Source organism: Leucoraja erinacea, chromosome 3 (genome assembly GCF_028641065.1).
Source record: "Leucoraja erinacea ecotype New England chromosome 3, Leri_hhj_1, whole genome shotgun sequence".
Classification (NCBI taxonomy): domain Eukaryota; kingdom Metazoa; phylum Chordata; class Chondrichthyes; order Rajiformes; family Rajidae; genus Leucoraja; species Leucoraja erinaceus.
The window spans coordinates 28,103,261-28,124,870 of NC_073379.1; the positions used below are offsets into that span (position 1 = coordinate 28,103,261).

Sequence of the window (21,610 nt, forward strand, 5' to 3'; positions counted from 1 at the left end):
GACCATGTGGCGAACGCATAGTCTCCTGCAGTCGCCTAAAAAGTCATTTAAGTGAGACAGGCCCATTCTTTACCTCCTTGCCTAAAACTGTAAGCTTTACCAATAAACCAGCCCACAATCATTTTACTGGAAAAGCTTCTAGGTTTGACTATTAACTTACAATAAACTTCATGAAGTAATTTACATTTACCCTCATTCCTTCACCAAAGTTTTTACTTTGACTATTGCATGTGGACTATGGACTACATCAGAAATAATCCTGAATAAACATGTATAAACATATTTAATTTCACCAAGACTTGTAGCCTGTGAATAAGCATGTTGTTTGCCCTTGATCTGAAAAAAACATGGTATTCTTGCCTTACTGTGGCCTTGTCCCTATTTAACTATTCAAGAAAGGAAGGAGTGAAAAATCAGGAAATGGTACGCCAGTTTGCCTGACCTCTGTATTACGAAAATATTGCAATCCATTATAAAGGAAACAGTAGCAGGAGATTTAGAAAATCATAACACAATCAAGCAGTGTCAACATTTTTATATGAAAGGGAAATTGAAACTCTTGGCTTCTCTACCAGGGAACACAATGATGGGTTTGATAAGAATCACCAGGAGACCTTGGAACTAATTGACCAGAAATTCAAGAGATTCTCTGACTGGAAGTCCACCGCAGCTCAAGGGAACTGAAACTGCTCTCTGTACACTCAAAGGCAGAGGTCCAATGAAAATCTAAAGAACAGACGATGGATGGAAAGAGCACAAAATATGCAACAATTCACTAAAAACAATGACATCTGGCAGATCTTCAGAGGTGTCATGGCTATCTACAGCCAAAATACTTTAATGCCCAGTATACTGGCAACTAGAAATGGAGGTGAACTTGTGACGACTAAAGAAGCTGGAAAAACTTCAAAAAACACACCATAATTGTCTTTTTGGGTCCAAGTTTCCAGGTTGAAACAACCCGGTTTCAGTTTCAGTTTAGTTTAGCAAGCAAAAGAAGACACCAAATGTTGGAATAGGTCAACAGAGTAGCTCAGCTAATAGGCAATTACCATACCATCTAGTACACATTTGCAATATGGGCAGAAACCTGAGGGAGAAGGAGACAGGGAGAAAGTGCGAATTCCACACAGACACCACCCAAAATCTGGATAGAACAGGATATTTGGAGCTGTGATGCAGCAGTGCAAAATACTGCACTTGTGTGCTAATACCTCTACTAAGCCTCACAGATCTTTCTATGCTCATACGAGAACAATCTTAGCATCCCTTTTTCAACGAAACATTTCAAATGCCTTTTCCCTAGAATCATTCTAGTAAACCCAAGGACTTTTACTTTCTTAATAAAATGTGGTGTTCAGAACTGGATAGATCACTTTATCTGAGGGCTAACCAGTTTTTCTTTATACTGGTTCAAAGTAGTTTCCTTATTTTGGTGTTTTTTTATGAATCCTAAAATCCCAAATGCTTTATCAACCACTATCCCAGCATGTTCAAATATGTCTGTACTTGTACCTTCTTGTAACTCTGCTCATTTATATCCTTTAGACAACACTATATCCTCTTTTTCATTCTACAAAAGTATATTGCTTTGCCGTTGTTTGTATTCTCTTTCATCTGCCTCTTGTCTGCCGATTTAGCCAACGTATTGTTGCTATTATCATCTTCACTGTTATCCATTTCCGAGCTTTGTATCATCTGCGGGTGTGGAAATATGTGTACATTGTTTGTGTTTTTTATGTATATACTATACATGTTTTTTATGTATATTATGTTGAAGGAAATGTAGAGATGTCATCTACATAGACTTCAGAAAATGTTTGACGTAAAAAGCCAGTTAGCAAAATTGGTTCATAGCTTCAAGGCTGACAGCAGAAATTACTGTTAAATGGCTGGAAAATGTTAGGATGTGATGTTCCCTAGGGATTAGTGCTGTCACCACTGTTTTTTATGTATATAAAAAAAAATGCAACGGTGACAGCGCTAATCCCGAGGGAACATGACAGTCTAAAATGTTCCAGCCATTTATCAGTAATCTCTGCTGTCAGCCTTTAAGCTATGATCCAATCTGCTTCAGAACCAAATGTACTAACTCATTTTTTTTATGTGAAAAAAACTTCTGAAAAATCATCTTCTGAAATCCAAGTAGACTATGTCTCTACATTTTCCTCAACAACCTTTGTTACTGTATCAGTATTTTGAATCAGGAACAGCAAATAAAATCTGCCATTAACAATTTTTGACAAGACAGAAATTATTGGAAAAGCACAGCAGGTAAAAGAATTTAAGAAGGAACTGCAGATGATGGAAAATCGAAGGTAGACAAAAATGCTGGAGAAACTCAGCGGGTGAGGCAGCATCTATGGAGCGAAGGAAATAGGCAATGTTTCGGGTCGAGACCCTTCTTCAGACCTAATTGGTTTTCGCAACCTGGGAACTGCAGCCAGTCCCGGGGCACGCAGGCAACCTGGGAGCTACAGCCAGTCCCGGGGCAGGTGAGCCACCTGGGAACTGCAGCTAGTCCCGGGCTACTAGATTCTAGGAGCTGGCGGCCTCAAACTGGAATCGACCTTGAGGGCTCCGGTCACAGAGCCTGTGGACTTACCATCACGGAGCTGGCTGACTTCCAACGCTGTGGTGGCGTTGCGGCTGCGACCCGACTTCGGAGACTTCGGTTTTTCTATAAAATGTTTCACAAAACGGGAATTATCCCCCACCTCTTAAAACATGGGGGGACAGCCCCCGTCCCCCCCGTCCCCCCCATGCGCTTTGTGCGAGCGGTGGCGGCTGCAGTCCAGGATGTCAATGGATGACCACTGTAAACTAGAAGCTGCTGTTCGTGCAGTGATTTGACGGCTGCAGAGGTCAGCATCCAGCGGAACTTTTGTCTGATCAAACCCTCCCTATAATATTAACCAGATACACATCACTCCGGTAGACACAAAATGCTGGAGTAACTCAGTTGGACAGGCAGCATCTCTGGAGAGAAGCCAGCTGGTGACATTTCAGGTCGAGACCCTTCCTGTACGGTGAGTAATTCCAGCATTCTGTGTCTACCTTCGATTTAAACCAGCATTTGCAGTTTTTTCCTACACATATCAGTCTGGCCTGCTTTGGTCTTTAGACTACAGCCTTTTAAACTTTAGAGATACAGCGCAGCAACAGGTCCTTTGGCCCACCAAGTCTGCGCCGACCAGCAATCACCCCGTACAGTTGCCAACAAAGTGGGGGGGCTGCAGCCCCCCTGGTTCCGTGGCCCATGCTTTGTGGCAATGAGTTCCACAGATGAACTACCCTCTGATTAAAAGAGCACCATTTTATTCTGATGCTATGACATCTGGTCCTAGACTCTTCCACCAGTGGAAACATCCTTTCCACATCCATTTTCTCTATGCCTTTCATTATTCTGTAAGTTTCAATGAGGTCCCCCCTCAACCTTCTAAACTGCAGTGAGCAGAGGCCCAGTGCTGTCAAACGCTCATCATATGCTAAACCACATTCCTAGAATCATTCTTGTAAACCTCCTCTGGAATCATTCTTATAAACTTCCTCTGGCCAGCATATCCTTACTCAGATATGGGGACCAAAGTTGCTCACAGTACTCCAAATGCGGCCTGACCAGCACCTTACAGAGCCTCAGCACTGGGTTCACAGCACAAGTTGAGTCGGAGCAACCTCTGCAACTCAACTTGTCAGAGTTAAATTCCATTTGTGGCTGATCCAGTATTTTATAAAGATTTAATGTAAGCTTTCTGATTCTGGACTCTGTTGCCTCTGTTTATACATTATTTACCACTCCCACTTGTCCTAGTATGTTTACATGCATCAGAGTCCTATTCTTGCACAGATTTTAGAACGGTGCCATTTAGTCTTTCTCTGCTGTTAATTCTACCCTGTGACCAAAATCCTATCAGTCAGCAGTGACTGATTTTAAGTGTTGATACAAGTAATTGTAAATTACTGTTCTAGTTAATAGTTATAATTAGCTGCTATACTTTTGCTAGTGCCACATTCCGTCATAAAAACAAGATTATTCTGTCTATTTTAGAGTCTCTCCGAAGCGAAAATGGAACTGAGGAGAAAAGATCAATCTTTGCGTCAGCTAAACAAAAACCAAGCACAGCTGGAGCAAGACAAACGGCAACTTGAGGAGAGCATCCAAGATGCAGAAAACGCCTTGTGCAAAGCAGCAAAGTGAGCAAGGGGCTTTGGGGGCCAGACTTAAAACAAGCTCAAATCAATTCAAGCACCAAGACAAGTTTTACGAGAAAATAATTGGGGAGAAGTTCAAAAATAAATGGTGGAATGTACCTTTGAGGAAATATTAGGTCAATGATTCACATATCTGAAGGGATTTCTGAAAGTTCAAATTTAAAAAATACAAACTTTAAAAATAAATCTATTTGTTGAGGCAAAAAGTGATAATTTAGTGATAATGATATATATTGATATATAGTTATTAGTCATAGCACTGGGTCATGTGGTAAATAAAAAAAACTATGAGGTTGAGTTTCATTCCCTATTAGTAATAACGAGCTGGTTCTAGACTTACAACTTGGTTATTTCAAACTCACCCACAATTCCATCCATCGCCTATTCCCACTTACATCAGCAATAGGCTTCCACTGCCTATTAAATGTGTCTGCTTGTGTGAGCTATAGTCAGACAGCTTGGAAATAGACCCTTCAGCTCATGAGACATCAGGTAACTAACAATACTAACCTAATATTCAAGCATCCAACCTATGGCGTCCTTTGCTAAGGTGTTTCCAGTGCTTTGAATATTTCATAAATGTGATGAGACCACACCTGCCCACACCAACTTTCTCAACTACAAGGAAAATAAACCCAGCCACATCAATTCCTTTTAAAACTGAAAACACTGGTATATCCCTTCTGGAAATTTCTGTCCAAGCCCAAGCTATGTTCTCTCTTACCTCTCATACCAGAGGTCCTGGGGACTTATCCACCTTGACGCCTGCTGAGAAATCTAATATCTCCACCTTTCCAATTATAATTTGTTCTGGAATTTATTGTCCCCTCTCTGAAGGACATTTTCTGCTATGCAAATCAGGCTCCAACGGGAGTTAATCAAATTCCTATTGTCTCTTAAAATCTGAACATACAATTCCATCCATCATCTGTATAGACTCCAATAAATTCCAAGGATGATGGATTGATGAGGCCACAAAGCTAAATGTGAAATTCTGAGTACAGTAGGAATGATCAGGTTCACAAATATGTAAACCATTATCATGTTGTAACTATTGACTTGCCATATTTCTTAAATATTCATTTGAGTAAATCAGATTAAATTTCGAGCAATTTTTAAAGTAGGATTTTAAATATGTATTATGAACTGTTTATTATACCGTGGAAATAACAAGGTTACGAATTCCTTCATATTCATACAACTTACTTCTGTTCCCATGCAGAGACAGAGAACACTTGATTAGTTACCTGAGAGGTTTGGACGTCGGCTTTCAACAGGTATTGTAAATATATTCCCAAAAATGATTAACCATGTGAATATTATACATTAGTCTACTAGAAGCTTTAGACTCTGTGGATGCGTGGAGAGAGACAACTTCATAAAAGTTATTTATAAACATCACGAGATATCTTATTTCTCAGAACCATTTCTTGAGATTTTTAAAACATTGACTTTGGATTTGGAATTAAGTTTTTATGACTTCGACAAAGACACTTAGCCTATCTTCAAAAAATGCACCCAAGCTTTTCTAGTGTTTGTATTTCACACACCATATGTCTTTATTTCTTTGCGGAACTCAATTAAAATTAAAATTAATATCCATTCTCACCTGTCTATTTGGCGTTCAAAGGAAAATTGTATTATGTTTGGCGGGGATTTGAAATGTCTGTGCAAAACCTGAAGACTTTGATATTTCTGCTGGGTAAAGTATATGGAAGAATGTACCATACTGTAAAATTGCAAGCCTGGCCCTTGTTATTGGAAAGTTCTAAAACAAGACAAAAAGTCATATCACTTAAATACATTGAAGAATTTGCCATTAAAGCCATCATGTGATTGACTTGACTATTCCAGCTATAATGCAAATGGCAACTTCCGTTAAGAAAGATGGGTATTGCATTTATGAAGATTTTGCAGCATCCAGCAGTGGGGATCATTTGATGTTGAATTTTTCATGAGCAAATGGATATCCACAATGTGCCAGACAGTTCCAGTGGTGCTTGGAACAAAAAAAACATGTAAGTGTAGGGACATTGTGTAGCAATACTTGCTTAAAGTTTAGATATGTGATATGGCACTAAATTACATTTAGTTGGCAGTTATATACATTCCTCAAAAAGGTTTTTGCCCTCCTTCAGGATAGTTTTCGTAGGCCTGTCTCGATATAATAATCGTATAGGGCGCAGTAACAGTGGAACTTTAGGTTGAACTAATGAAAAGTATGACAACATGTCAAATATGGGAACCTTTACTATCCTATTGGAAAAGGCATTAGTTTTTTTCAAATGTTTTCCCGTTTTGCATTACCTAGATCCATGTTAAAATCTGCATTGATGGTGGAATACAAATCAGTCTGTAATAGTACAATTTCATATTTGGTGTTCTGTTGTCAAACATTTGTAGAATTTGAGTATCTGTTAACAGTGAGGTTACATTATTTTGGGCTGGGGGGTGTTTTTCAGTATATTATTCTATCATTGTTGAATTCACAATATTCAATGTATATCAAAATGGACATTAGTAAGTAGGTTTGGGTAATGGGCACTGTATGCAGATTCCGGGAAGCATAAGTGATGTTGGCTGCTGTAGTCAGTGCCACGTTGGTTTTGGTTGTGATAAGAATTTTGTGTGTATATACAATATTATTGAGTTGAAAATTCATTTATTTATTTAATAAACCAAGGGAGATTGTAACAGAAAGATATATTTGAACATGAGTTTTCATATTCTTAACTCCCATTGACTTCAGTGGACCTGACTAAGCAGACCTGAACACAGCAGGAAGCTGATAATGAAGCAGGATTTTAGCAATGGTAACTAAAGTCATACTTTTCCTCTATTGTATCAAATAAAACAAAAATTCTGGCAAATTGTAGCGTATAATGAATTCCTGATATTATAAGACCAATGAAAAATAATAACAAGAAAACCACATGATTTTCATGCCGGATTTGTAATGACATTTTTTTTTTAAATCAGGGTGCAAAAATCATTTTGTAAGACAAAAAAATGCTTTCCTCTGAAAAAGTGAGTTTAGCAGACGCTTCTTATCTTTGCCTTCTATCTTCTTCTTGCCGTTGCTGCATATTAAATTAAATGGATGAGATTATTCCATATGATGTTAGCTACCATCTCCTGGGAGCCCTAAGGCAGAAATTATGCTGTGCAGAGCCGCTTCATGTTCTTCATGTGAGGCAAAATCAAGTACTTGTTCTGAGAATCTGTACAATTACCCATCACAATAAGTGCAGAAGATGCCCCAGGTTGGTATCTGAATTTGTTTCAGCCTAGAAATTCAAACATGTAGTTCTAACTTTTTTCAGCACTAAGAAAATGAAATCTCCATGGTGAAACCGTATGATAATGTTATTCCACATGTGACACACGTCTGGAGTATTGGCAAGAGAAATGTGTAATTGTGGTTCGGCTATTCTTAAGTACCTGCTTTAAGGTACTCACCACAACTTGGCATTAAAGGCTCTGCTGCCTCTGTGATTTAAAAAGGGCCTCTCAACAGGTAGGCCCTTTGTTTGACTTACCCTTTCCTTAGGTTAAGTTTAGGTTGTTTAGTTTAGAGAAACAGCGCGGAAACAGGCCCTTCGGCTCACCGGGTCCGCGCCGACCAGCGATCCCCACACATTAACACTATCCTACATCCACTAGGGACAATTTTTACATTTACCAAGCCAATTAACCTACAAATCTGTACGTCTCTGGAGTGTGGGAGAAAAACGGAAGATCTTGGAGAAAACCCACGCAGGTCATGGGGAGGACTTACAAACTAAGTACAGACTGAACCCGAAGTCGGGATCGAACCTGGGTCTCCGGCTCTGTATTCGCTGTAAGGCGCCACCGTGACTGCCATTCTTCATCATTATATGATAATAGTGATCCTCCCCAGGTGAAAACCCACAAATTACCGATTCTATCTTGAACATAGAACAGTAAACTACATGCTCCAGTAAGCATTGATGGTACCGAAGTGAGAATGGTTGAGATCTTCAAGGTCCTAAGCATAAGCATCATCAATAATTTGCCCTAGACCAACTGCATTGAAGCTATTACTAAGAAAACACACCGACGCCTCTACCTCCTCAGAATAATAGGGAAGTTCGACGCCTTCAGTGACTGTTACTAACTTCTATAGATGCACCATAGAAAGCAGGATGCATCACAGCTTAATTGGCAACATCTCTGCTAAGACCGCAAGAAATTACAGAGGATTGTGGATGTAGCCCAGGCAATCACGCAAACCAGACTCTCTCCCATAGACTACATCTATACTTCTCTGAAAAACAGCGAACGTAATCAAGGACCATTGTCACCCTGATCATTCCTTCTCTCCTCTCCCATCGGCACAAGATACACAAACTTGAAATAAAATACCACCAGATTCAGGAACAGCTTCATCCAATGTCCCAGCTACACTATTCCCACCCACCTACGTTTAGCCCATATCCCTCCAAACCTATTCTATCCATGTACCTGTCTAACTGTTACTTAAATGTTGGTATAGTCCTGCCTCAACTACCACCTCTGGCAGCTTGTTCCATACACCCACCACCCTTTGTGTGAAAACGTTACCCCTCAAATTCCTATTAAATATTTTCCCCTTCACCTTAAACCTATGTCCCCGGTCCTTGAATCACTTACTCTGGGCAAGAGACTGTGCATCTAATTGATCTATTTCTCTCATGATTTTTTACACCTCTATAAGATCACCCCTCATCCTCCTGCGCTCCAAGGAATAGTCCCAACCTACTCAATCTCTCCCTATAGCCCAGACCCTCTAGTCCTGGCAACATCCTCGTAAATCTTCTCTTTACCCTCTCCAGCTTGACATTATCTGTCCTATAACATGGTACGCAGAACCGAACACAATACTCTAACTTCGCCCTCAACAATGCCATACAACTGCTACATGATCTCCCAATTTCTATACTCAAAACTCTCTCTGACTGATGAAGGCCAAAAGCCTTTTTGACCACTTTATCTACCTGTGACTCCACCTTCAAGGAACCATGCACTTGCACTTCTAGATCCCTCTACTCTACAACATTCTACCATTCACTGTGTAGGTCCTGCCCATGTTTGACTTCCCAAAATGCAACACCTCACATTTCTCTGTATTAAATTCCATTGGGTTATTCTATTCCATTAATTGGTTGAGTAGAGGAAGTGTCAGTGGGGGATCATTAAGCTGGAAACAGAGCAAAGATGATTTACGAGGATGTTGCCACACTTATTCACACAGAGGGTGGTGGGTATATGGAGCAAGCATCCAGAAAAGATAGCTAAAGCAGATACTATAACGACATTTAAAACACATTTGGACAGGTATATGGATAGGAAAGGTTTTGAGGAATATGGTCCAAACGTTTAAGAAAGAATGCAGATGCTGGTAAAATCGAAGGTAGACACAAAATGCTGGAGAAACTCAGCAGGTGAGGCAGCATATATGGAGAGAAGAAATTGGTGATGTTTCAGGTGGAGACCCTTTTCAGGCTCGCCAATTCCCTCTCTCCATAGTTGCTGCCTCACCCGCTGAGTTTCTCCAGCATTTTGTGTCTACCATGGTCCAAACATGGGCATGTGGGCCTAGTGTGGCCAGATGGGCATCTTGATCGGCATGGGCAAGGTGGCCGAAGGGCCTGTTTCCATGCTGTATGACTATTTTGGAGATTGTTACCATTATTTTGCATATTTTAAAGTGCTTGATGAAAAGGATGGGATCTTAAATGAGGAAAGACCAATTTCATTAACATAAGGGAGGACTTGGCAAAGGTAGATTGGAAACATCTACTTGCACTTAAATGTACATCTGCATAATTGAAAGAATTTAAAAAGGAAATACCACAAGTTCAACGCAAACATGTTCCCATCAGGGTAAATGCCATGGGGAACACTTACGGCATACTCTGGCATGTTGAGGGTTTGATAAAAAGTGACTAATGTCGAGGGAGGCACATCAAGACATAAAAAGTGTAAGGAGGCACGTAAAAGGGAAATTAGGAAGGTCTTCCTCGTGTCCGGCCATCTTCTATATCACGTCTTTACGGTCGGTCAGTGACGGTTGACGGTCGGTGGTTGCACAATTGGCTACTTCAGTCAGTTACTGTGGTACAGTTTTTGTCGCCAGCATTGCCCGGGATGCGCCACGTGGAGGCTCTGCTTGCATCCCATTACGAAGGTTAAAAGCGGTCATGAAAAATAATTGGCAGACCGGATTAAGTTAATTCCAAAGGCATTCTCTAAGTATATTAAATGTATAAGGATCACCAGTGGAAAAGTAAGTCCGTTGGAGACAACAAACTGCATGGAACCAAAAGGTTTAGATGAGGTACTAAATTAATACTTTTCATCGGTATTCTCAAAGAAAACAGACTCTGTAGTTGGAAAATTCTGTGATGGGAAAGTGAAAGTCCAGTGCAAATTTCCATAAATGAAGAGGATGTACTTAATGACTAAGCGGGCTTAAAGGCATGTAAATCCTCAGAACATGATGGAATTTCTCCCAGGCTTCAATTGGAGCAAGAGAAGAAATTGCTGCCGCTCTGACTGAAATGTTTAAACTTTTCTGGAAACAAGTAAGGTAGGTACCAGATGACCAGAGCACAACAAACAGGATCCATCCTTTCAGAAAGGTAACGATGGACATCAGCATAACACCAATGATGGGGAAGATACTGGAAAATGTGCTGAAGGATAGGATTAATGATCATTCGGAAAGGCAGTGACTAAACAGAATCAGCTAACATGGCTTTGCCAAGGATAAACGGCAGATCCCGTCTGTACAATTTGTTTGAATTAGAAGAGTGCATGGTATGGTTGCTGTCTTGGCCTTCACATCAATGTGGTTGGTCCACTGCAAATCTTTGGTAATATTAACGCCAGGAACTTGAAGTTCTCAACCATTTCCACTTTGGTACTATTGATGCTGATTGGAGCATGTAGTCCACCATGCTGCCAGAAGTTGATAACAAGCTCTTGCAGATTAAGTGAGAGGTTGTTTTCCTAACACCATGTTACAAAGTTATCTACGTCTTTTCTGAACCCCATCTCATCACGTTCATGATCCAGCCCACCATGGAAGGAACCTCCATATGGATTGTATCCCTCGTTTCATTTGAGCAATGAGTGTCTGAGCATATATTGTATTTTAAAATCACTATCTCACTATCTCTCAACGAGTTCCGGGTCCGCCACGACATAGAGCTTTTCTTCCTCGGCATGATTCTTCCGTCTTCACCTCATACGTGCCTTTTTCTATGGGAAGGAGTCCTCACCACCCAATGATGAGCCCCTTCTCCCGTCACCACCTGTTCCCCTCTTGGATTCCACAGAATGGCCTGCTATCCTCTCTAGACCTCTTTATTTCTAACTGCCAGTGTGACATCAACCGCCTCAACTTTTCCACTCCCCTTATCTACTCCAACCTCATCCCCTCTGAACGTACAGTCCTCTGCTCACTCTGCAGCAATCCTGATATTATAATCAAACCTGCCGACATGGGAGGTGCCGTGGTAGTCCTGTGCGCTGACCTGGCTGAGGCCAGGCGACAACTCTCAGACACGTATTCTTGAACATGATCCCACAGTTGAGCACCAGGCCTTAATCTCAAACACCATTACTGATTTCATCACTTCTGGCTGTCTGCCTTCCACTGCCTCCAACATTATCGTTTCCCAGCCCTGCACAGCCCATTTTTATCTTCTCCCCAAAATTCACAAACACAACTGCCCTGCAGACCCATTGTTTCTGCCTGCCCCTGTCCCATAGAAATTATTTCCACATATTTCGACTTTATCCTATCCCCCCTCGTCCAATCTCTCCCGACCAATGTCCAAAATACCTCATATGACCTTCATCTCGTTAATGATTTCCGATTTACGAGCCCCCACACCCTCATCTTTACTATGGCCATTCTGTCACTCTACACCTCCATACCCCACCAGGAAGGCCTTAAAGCCCTCCTTTTCTTCCTCAACCGTAGAACCATCCAATCTTCCTCTACTAACACTTTACTCCGCCTAGCAGAGCTGGTCCTCACCCTCAACAACTTCTCCTTTGACTCCTCCCACTTCCCCAAGCCCAATGCATAGCTATATGCCCCAGCAATGCCTGCCTCTTTGTAGAGTATGTTGAACAATCCTTGTTCCAGGTGTACACAGGCCGTATCCCTGAACTCTATCTCCGTTACATTGATGACTGCATCGGTGCTACCTCCTGCACCCATGCAGAATTCATGGACTTCATCAACTTCACCACCAATTTTCATCCTGCACTCAAATTTACTTGGACCATCTCCGACACCTCCCTCCCCTTTCTTGATCTCACAGTCTCCATCACAGGAAATAGACTATTGACTGATATCTATTACATACCCACTGACTCCCGCAACTATCTCGACTACACTTCTTCCCACCCTGCTTCCTGCAAAGAATCTATCCCCTACTCCCAATGCCTCCATCTACGCCGCATCTGCGCCCAAGATGAGGTGTTCCAGACTAGAACATCAGAGATGTCCTCATTCGTTAGGGAATGGGGGTTCCCCTCTCCCATCATAGATTAAGCCGTCATTCGTGTCTTCTCGGTATCCTGCAGCTCTGCTCTTTCTCCTCCTCCCCCTAGTCGCAACAGAGACAGAGTCACCCTAGTCCTCACCTTCCACCCCATCAGCCGTCTCATACAACACTTTATCCTCCAAAATATCTGTCACCTCCAATGGGATCCCACCACAAGCCACATTTTCCCATCTCCACCCCGTTCCGCCTTCCGCAGAGACCGTTACCCCTGCAACTCCCTAGTTAACTCATCCCTTCTCACCCAAACCAACCCCTTCCACAGAACCACAGAAGATGCAACACCTGTCGCTATACCTTCTCCCTTGACTCTGTCCACGGACCCCAGCAGTCCTTTCAGGTTAGCAAAGGTTCACTTGCACCTCCTGCAACCTCATCTACTGTATCCATTATTCAAGATTAGATTAGATTCCTTTATTTGTCATTCAGACCTTTCGGTCTGAACAAAGTTTTGTTGCCTGCAGTCATACATACAATAATAAACAACAAAACACACAATAAACACAAATTAACATCCACCACAGTGAGTTCACCAGGCACCTCCTCACTGTGATGGAGGCAAAAGTCTTAGAGTTATTGTCTCTTCCCCTCCTTATTCTCCCACTGCGCTGAGCCAATCCAGGCCACCGATGTTGTTACCCCACCGGGCAATGGTGATTCAGTCCTGTGGCTCAACCGAGCTCCGCGGCCCGGGGTGCTTGAAGCTGCCGAGATGTCGCCCTCCAGTCCAGCGGACGCAGCTGTTGCCGCGGGAGCTCCGTGAAAACAGGCACCAGCCTGTGACCTGCGAGCTCCCGACAATGTCGTCCACTCGAGACCAAACGCAGACTGGGTGATCGTTTCGCGGAACACCTTTGTTCAGCTTACCTGAAACAACCTGACCTCCCGGTTGCTAAACACTTTAATTCTCCTTCCCATTCCTGCACAGACCTTTCTGTCCTTGGTCCCCTCCATTGTCAGAGTGAGGCTAAACGCACATTGGAGGAACAGCATCTCATATTTCGCTTGGGCAGCTTGCAGCCCAGTGGTATGAATATTGATTTCTCCCACTTCAGGTAGCCCCCGCATTCTCTCTCTTCCCTCCCCCACCCAAGTCGCACTAGCTTCTAATTTTCACCATATAAACAGCTGTTTCCTTTATCATCGTTACTTTTTTGCATATCGCTCATTCATTGTTCATCTCTCCACATCACCGTCAATATCTCTCGTTTCCCTTATCCCTAACCTGTCTGAAGAAGGGTCTTGACCCGAAACGTCACCCATTCCTTCTCTCCAGATAATCTATTCCCTAGCATCCCACAATGTCCTTGGATCAGGGCCCCTGAGGTTTGTCTACCTTAAAATGCCTTAAGAACGCCAGCATCTCCTCTGTTGTAATGTGGATATGTTTCAATATATCAGTCTTCATATCCCTTAACTTCTTGAAATTTGCTCATTACTGTGTATTAGTTTGATTTGTAAATAAATGTTTTATTTCATTGTTCTCTAAGAACTGATTGGAGATTAACGTGTGCAATTATGGAAATGAGTACAAGGATCCTAATTGTACTCTTCTGACAGAGATCACACAAACATGGGCCAGTATGTTCCAATCTGTATAAACTCGGCTGCCCTGTGAGGAGAGCAGAAACTCTGGATTAAATTTTACATTTAAACCAATAAGAAGCAGAGTTATTATTAATTCCTCATTGTAAAATTATCTTGGGATTTCACACGATAGGTTGGCTTCAGTATTATACAATGAGGATTAGTATTGAATCATTGAAAGAGAAAGCAGTTCTATATTACTTTTTAAAATGTTATGCTCCATATTTATCAAAAAGTGATCGGCTGCTAAATCAAAATGTCTTCTTTAAACATAGACCCCTTATCTTCATCAAAACAGTGATGGTTAGATTCCCAAAAGTCAAAACATTTTTAGTGTTTATTATTTGGCAGTATTAAATTGTTTGACTTATATTTTGTAAAGCTTTAGCAAACAACGTAAACTAACTAGGTTACAACACTAAATAGTGTAAATGTTGAGTGGGAAGAAATCCCAAGTGGTATCTTAAGCATGGCCTTGGGCTGTTCCACATAAATTTTTACAGGGTAAATTTGCAGCTATTCCCATTCGTAATACAGACTTAGAAGCTAAAACCACATGGAACAAGAGGATTGGGGCTCTGCTAGCTGAGCAATTTGCGTTTTTCCCCCACTCTCTTCAGAAATGGAAACACCATTATCACTGTCTGGTAAATGAATGCTCTTTAAAATATCCCATATATTTGTAGCAATAATTCTAGAACATGAAACAGTACAGCACAGGGACAGGGACCTTTCATCCCACAATGTCTGTTGTAAACATGATATCAAATTACACTAATCTCCTCTGCCTACCTCTAACCCTAACCTCTGATGCTCCAGAAAAAAGAATCCAAGTTTGTCCAACCTTTCCTTGTAGCTGAAGATAGACATAAGATGCTGGAGTAACAAATCAACAGACAGCATCTCATGAGAGAAGGAATGGGTGACGTTTCGGGACGAGATCCTTCTTCAGACCCGACGCATCTCAACCCGAAATGTCACCCATTCCTTCTCTCATGAGATACTGACTGTCCCGCTGAGTTACTCCAACTTTTTGTGTCTATCTTTGGTGTAAACCAGCATCTGCAATTCATTTCTATACACTCTCCTTATAGCTTGTATCCTCTAATCCAGGCAGCATTCCGATAAACCTCTTCTGCACCATATCCATAGCCTCCAAAAAAAGCAGCAGTTGGTTGGTTAAGTCAGTCTATTTCAGTGTCAGAGCGGCAGCAGGAGATTTCAAACAGCAGCTGGTAGAGTGATCAAAAATTGACTAATTGAGCAACCAATAAAAAGAAGGCAAGATGTAATGGAGTGGCTCTGTTGTGAGAGAGGCTGTGTTGAGGGTAAGTGCCATGTTGAGTGAGGCTTTCGCTCAAGGGGCTTCACTAATGAGATTCAGCAGAAAAGGACAGGAGGTAAAGGTACCGTCTGCTGTTTCTTGTGTGCGTTTGTTGTGCCCTTTTTTCCTCTTAGATTTAGTGCAATAGTGATGGCAAGTAGAATGGTGCAATGTTCCTCCTGCAGGGTGTTGGTAGTCAAGGAAACTGTTGGACTCCCTGAGTACTACACCTGTGGGAAGACTGGCGAGTGGTAAATGTTGTGCCTCTACTGAAGAAGGGCTATGGGGAAAAGCCAGGTAACTACAGGCCAATGAGCCTATGATCTGCGGTCAGAATGTTACTATGCATTTGGAATATTGTGGACAGTTTTGTCACAGGCCCCACATCTGAGGAAGGATGTGCTGGCGTTGGAAAGGTTCCAGAGGAGGTTTACGAGAATGATCGCAGGAATGATTGGGCTAAAATATGATGAGCGTTTGAATGGCGGAGTAGACTTGATTCTGCTCCTAGAACATATGAACATGAATTTATAAGCTTAGAAATAAGAATGGTGCATGCAATCTAATAGGATTGTGCTTTAGGCGTCTCAATGGCAAGTGGGAGATAGACAAACTGATATGAACTGATTAACAAAAGATGCCAAAGCAAAAGGTTTGTCAGTGGTTTAACAAGGAACTGCAGATACTGGAAAATCGAAGGTGGATAAAAATGCTGGAGAAACGCAGCGGGTGCAGCTCAGTGAGCAGTTTTAACTTTCCCAATATTGCCAAAGGCTTATTCAAGGCAGCATTTGTGAAGTGTATCCAGGAAGGTTTCTTGAAAAAATATGTGGATAGTGCAACCCAAGAAGGGAATATATTCGATCTTGGGAAATGAGCCTGGCTAGGTGACTGGTGTTTCAGTGGAAGATCATATTGGAGATAATGATCACTAGTCTATTAGTGTCAGGATTGTTTTTGAATAGGGGGACGACTGGACCTTGCAGGATGGTGCTACATTGGAGTACAATAAACTACAATGTTATTCGGCAGGAACTTGAGAGGGTACATGGGAGCAATTGTTATTGGGTAAGTCCACATCTGACATGTGGGAATTTTTTAAAGGCCAGTTGATCAATGTCCAGAACCGGCATGTTCCAGCAAGGAGGAAAGATAAGAATATGAAATTAGGGAACGTCAGAAAGTAAAGAGATTCTAACTTTTGTCAAAAAGTAAAAGAAAGCGCTTGCATGGTTTGAGAGGTTGGATTCGAACAGGGCCTTTGAGAAATATAAAGAAAGGAGGAAAGAACTCGTGGCCAAAAAGGGCCACAAAATAAGCTTGTCAAGTTGAATTAAATACAATTCCAAAGCTTTTTATACGTGTTAAAAGCCTGAGGATAACTAGGGAGAAGGTTGGACCACTCAAGGATAAAGGAGGGAATTTGTGCTTGGAGTCTCGGGGTGTAGGCGAGGTACTACACAAGTCCTTTGCAGGAGAAGAACATGGAGGACATTGAGATCATCATGGAGAATACAATGTGGAGAATGCAAGAGCAGTTTGACATTAAGAAGAAGGAAGTGTTGGGGCTCTTGAATAAATCTGCAAAACCTGATGTAATTTAACCCAGGTTATTGAGAGAGGCAGGAGAGAAGATTATGGGAGCCCTGACGAGGATGTTTATATCTTCTCATCGGGGGGGTTGAACGCCCTGTTTCGACGAATGCAATCAACCTGGTGTGCACAATCAAATAAGATCAAATAGAACAAGTTGTCCTACAACTTTAGGCTGTGCACGTCATACGCAAGAAGAAGAAGGTCCTGGGGAATTGGAGACTAGCTAATAGAGTGATACAGTGTGGAAACAGGCCCTTCATCCCATCTTGCCCGTACCAGCCAACATGTCCCAGCTACACTATTCCCACCTGCCACCAATTGGTCCCCATCCCTCCAAACCTGTCATATTCATGTATCTGTCTAACTGTTTCTTAAATGTTGGGATATTTCCTGCCTCAGCTACCTCCTCCGGCTGCGTGTTCCCTTTTTCACCTTTGTGTGAAAAAGTTACCCCTCGGATTCCTATTAAATCTTTTTCCCTTCACCTTAAACCTATGTCCCCTGGTCCTCGATTCACCTTTTCTGAGCATGCACCTCTGTGCATCTGCCCGATCTTTTCATGGTGTTCTTATACACCTCTATAAGATCACCCCTCATCCTCCTGTTGTTTCCTTATTTAAGTACGCGTAGGGAGAATCCAGGGAATTATAGCCTCTTGTCAGTGGTAAGGAAACTACTGAAGACAGTTATTTGGGATAGAATTTGTTCCCATTTGGAAGAGAATGAGTTAATTAAGCATGGTTAGCATGGCTTTGTACACAACTGGTCGTGTCTGACTAACTTGATTGAGTTTTTTGATGAGGTGACAAAGGTGATCGATGAGTGGTGGATGTAGTCTGCATGGATTTTAGTAAGGCATTTGATAAAGTCCCCCATGGTAGGCTGATCTGGAAGATTAAGATGTACCAGATTAATAGTAACTGTTAACAACATTGATGTACAGAGGGATTTGGGGGACCAAGTCCACAGCTTCCTAAAGTGGCTCTGAAAGTGGCCACACCATCAGATAGAGCAGTAAGGGAGGTGTATGGTATGCTTGATAACATAGGCCAGGGTATTGAGTACAAGTCAGGAAGTCATGGTGTTGCTTTACAGGACTTTGTTTAGGCCTCATTTGGAATATTTTGGGCAGATCTGGTCACACCATTACAGGAAGGATGTGAAGACTTTGGAAAGGCTGCTACGGAGGTTCCCAAAATGATGCCTAGATTCGGGGATATTAGCAACAGGGAAAGATTGGACAGACTTGGATTGTTTTATCTGGAATGCCGTAGGTTGCAGGTAGACCTGATAGAAATATACAACATTATGAGAGGCATAGATAGGATAGACAGCCAGAATCTTTTTTTCTACGATGGAAAAATCAAATACAGGAGTATATAGCTTTACGGTGAGATGGGCAAAATTTAGAGGAGGTGTGTGGGAGAAGTTTTTTTACATAGAAGGTGGTAAATGTCTGGAATGTGCTGCTGAGGGTATTGGTTGAATCAGATATGTTAGTGGCATTTAAAGGATTTTTGGATAGACATGTAGATATATAGGGAATGGAGGGATATGGGTTATGTGCAGTCAATGTGATAAGACCTTCACAGTGAATGGCAGGACCCTGAGAAGTGTTGTGGAGAGTGGAATCTAGCAGCGCATGTACATAGTTTCTTGAAAGTTCCATCACAGGTAGATAGAGTAGTCAAGAAGGCTTTTGGTACATTGGTCTTGTACTGAAAGCCTGTGTATTCAGACAGTGCATTGAGTATAGAAGTTAGGATGTTATGTTACAGTCGGTTTTGGTCACCTTGCTATTTGAAGGATATGTTGTAAGAGTGCACCTTATCCTTCAAATTAATAGACTTAATAAGAGTGCAGGAGTATGAAAGGTGATCTTATCGAGGTGTATACAGTCATGAGAGGAATAGATAGGGTAAATGCAGTTTTTTACCCAGATGAGGGGAATCAAGAACCAAGGGACATGGGTTTATCGTGAGAGGGGAAAGATTTAATGGGGCATCTTGGTCACAATGAACAAGTTGGGCTGAATGGTCTGTTTCAGTGCTGTATGATTATGTCCCTCATAATGCTGTACACTTCAATTAGTTCCCTTCTCAGCCTCCTCCACACATAGGAAAATAAACCCAGTCTATCTCATCTCCCCTCATAACTCCATCAGTGAAAATATGCTGGTGAATTCCTCTATACCTTCTCCAGTGAACTCATATGTGTCTGATCAATTTTGCACAAGGTAGTCCAGCTGTAACATCATTAATGTTTTAAATAGTTTTACCATTTTGAACACATCCTCTTAAGTCTTATGTTCTGTAACACAACTAAAGAAGGCAAGTATTTTGTATGGCTTCTTAACCACCTTATCAAGCTATTCTGCTGTATTTAGGGATCTTTGAATCTATGCCAATTCTTAAATACTTCCTAAGTTTCTATCATTTGTTGTTGCTAGTGTGGCTTTATAAGATCTCACAAAATATATCGCCTTACATTTTTCAGAATTAAAATTAATCTGCTATTTCTCTGGCTGTCTTATCAAATCATCAGTATAGTTCTGCAACTGAGGATTACCCTTCTCAATATTCATAACACTAACAATCTCTCTGCCATCTGTTGGTCATTCAATAGACAATAGGTTTGACTCTTCAAGTCAGCACCGACATTCAGTGTGATCATGGCTGATCATCCATAATCAGTACCCCGTTCCTGTCTTCTCCCCATATCCCTTGACTCCGCTATCTTTAAGAGCTCAGTCTAACTCTCTTGAAAGCATCCAGAGAAACAGCCTCCATCACTCGCTGAGGTGGAGAATTCCACAGACTCACAACTCTCTGTGTGAAAAAATATTTCCTCATCTCCGTTCTAAATGGCTTACCCCCTTATTCTTAAACTGTGGCCCCTGGTTCTGAACTCCCCCAAAATTGGGAACATGTTTCCTGCCTCTAGCGTGTCCAAACCCTTAATAATCTTATATAAGATTTCAATAAGATAACCTCTCATCCTTCTAAATTCCAGAGTATACAAGCCCAGCCTCTCCATTCTATCAACATATGACAGTCCCACCAGCCCGGGAACTAAGTCTTGTGAAGTCTTATGGTATGAGTGCAGGCAGGTGGGACTAAGGGAAAAAAAGTTGTTCGGCACGGACTTGTAGGGCCGAGGGCCTGTTTCCGTGCTGTAATTGTTATATGTTATGTTATAACCTACGCTGCACTCCCTCAATAACAAGAATAGCATTCCTCCAGTGTTCACACGCAGGTCGTTAGTATATACAACAAGCACAAATTCCCATGGTATACCACTGGCCAAAAACCTCTGGTTGCTAAAAACAACCTTTGACTATCATCCGTTGTCTCCCATTTTTTATCCAAATTGCCTTGGATTTCGTAGACTTATTGTTTAGAACAGCCTCCCATGTGGAACTATATTGAAGGCCTTACACAAGTCACATAAAGACCATAGTAGCAATCGCACTGCCCTCGATAACACATGTATTCAGCTATTCGAAAAATTCAATCGTTAGTCAGACAAGACTTCCCCATAACAAGGAATGCTATCTCTAATATAATCACTCCCTCTCCAAGTACAGATTAATCCTGTCCTGCAGAATTTTTAATTTCCCTCCAATTGATGTTAGATTCACATTTGTGTAAATACCTGGGATATCCCAACTTCCCTTCGTAAATGAAGGTAGCACATTTTCTTTCCTCCATTCATCCAGCTCTCCTCTGTAGCCAATGACGTATTAAAGTTGTGGAAAATGGTAAATTTTGACAGTTTTATTCTTCATCCAAGAAATGTTTCCCTAAAACTGTAGTTATAAAAATAACTACGATAAATATCATCCCCATATCCCAAAGCACACTTTCATAATTCATCTGAAAATTCTATTATATCATCCAATTGTACTTTACATTTACCTCAGTGCTTCCTCAGCCATAGAACTGTGAGTAAGGTAAGATCATTTTAAAGTCCCTTAAAATGTGTAAGCTCTTTTACTTGAAGAGAGTCTAGCTATTTAAAACTTTATTGTGGTATGGGAATATTATAATTAAAGAAATGGTTCTATGGTTTGCAAATTTTGTTTCTGTTTCTATTGTTATTGCAATTTGAGACAAAGTGTCACTTTTTTTTCATCTACGCGTGAAATAAATATGCATCTCAAAAGTTGTGAAGGTTCTTGTGACTTTTGTGTGAATGGTTGAGGAAGCACCGGGGTAAATGCAAAGTAAGATTAGAAGAGAATTTTCAGATGAGTTATGGCTCTTTGTGCTGCAGATATGATATATATTGTGTGGTGTATTTATAATTG

At 41.4% G+C, this 21,610-nt stretch overlaps 1 protein-coding gene across 5 annotated transcripts in view; it reads left to right on the plus strand.

Annotated features, from left to right (window-relative positions):
• LOC129695419 (coiled-coil domain-containing protein 171-like) overlaps positions 1-21,610 on the plus strand; it is a 254,013-nt gene that overhangs the window by 154,622 nt on the left and 77,781 nt on the right. For all 5 annotated transcript variants that reach the window (XM_055632349.1, XM_055632347.1, XM_055632346.1 and 2 more), the window contains exons 21-22: positions 4,049-4,194; positions 5,435-5,489. In XM_055632349.1, the coding sequence (XP_055488324.1) occupies positions 4,049-4,194; positions 5,435-5,489 (201 nt within the window). The remainder of the gene's footprint in view (positions 1-4,048; positions 4,195-5,434; positions 5,490-21,610) is intronic.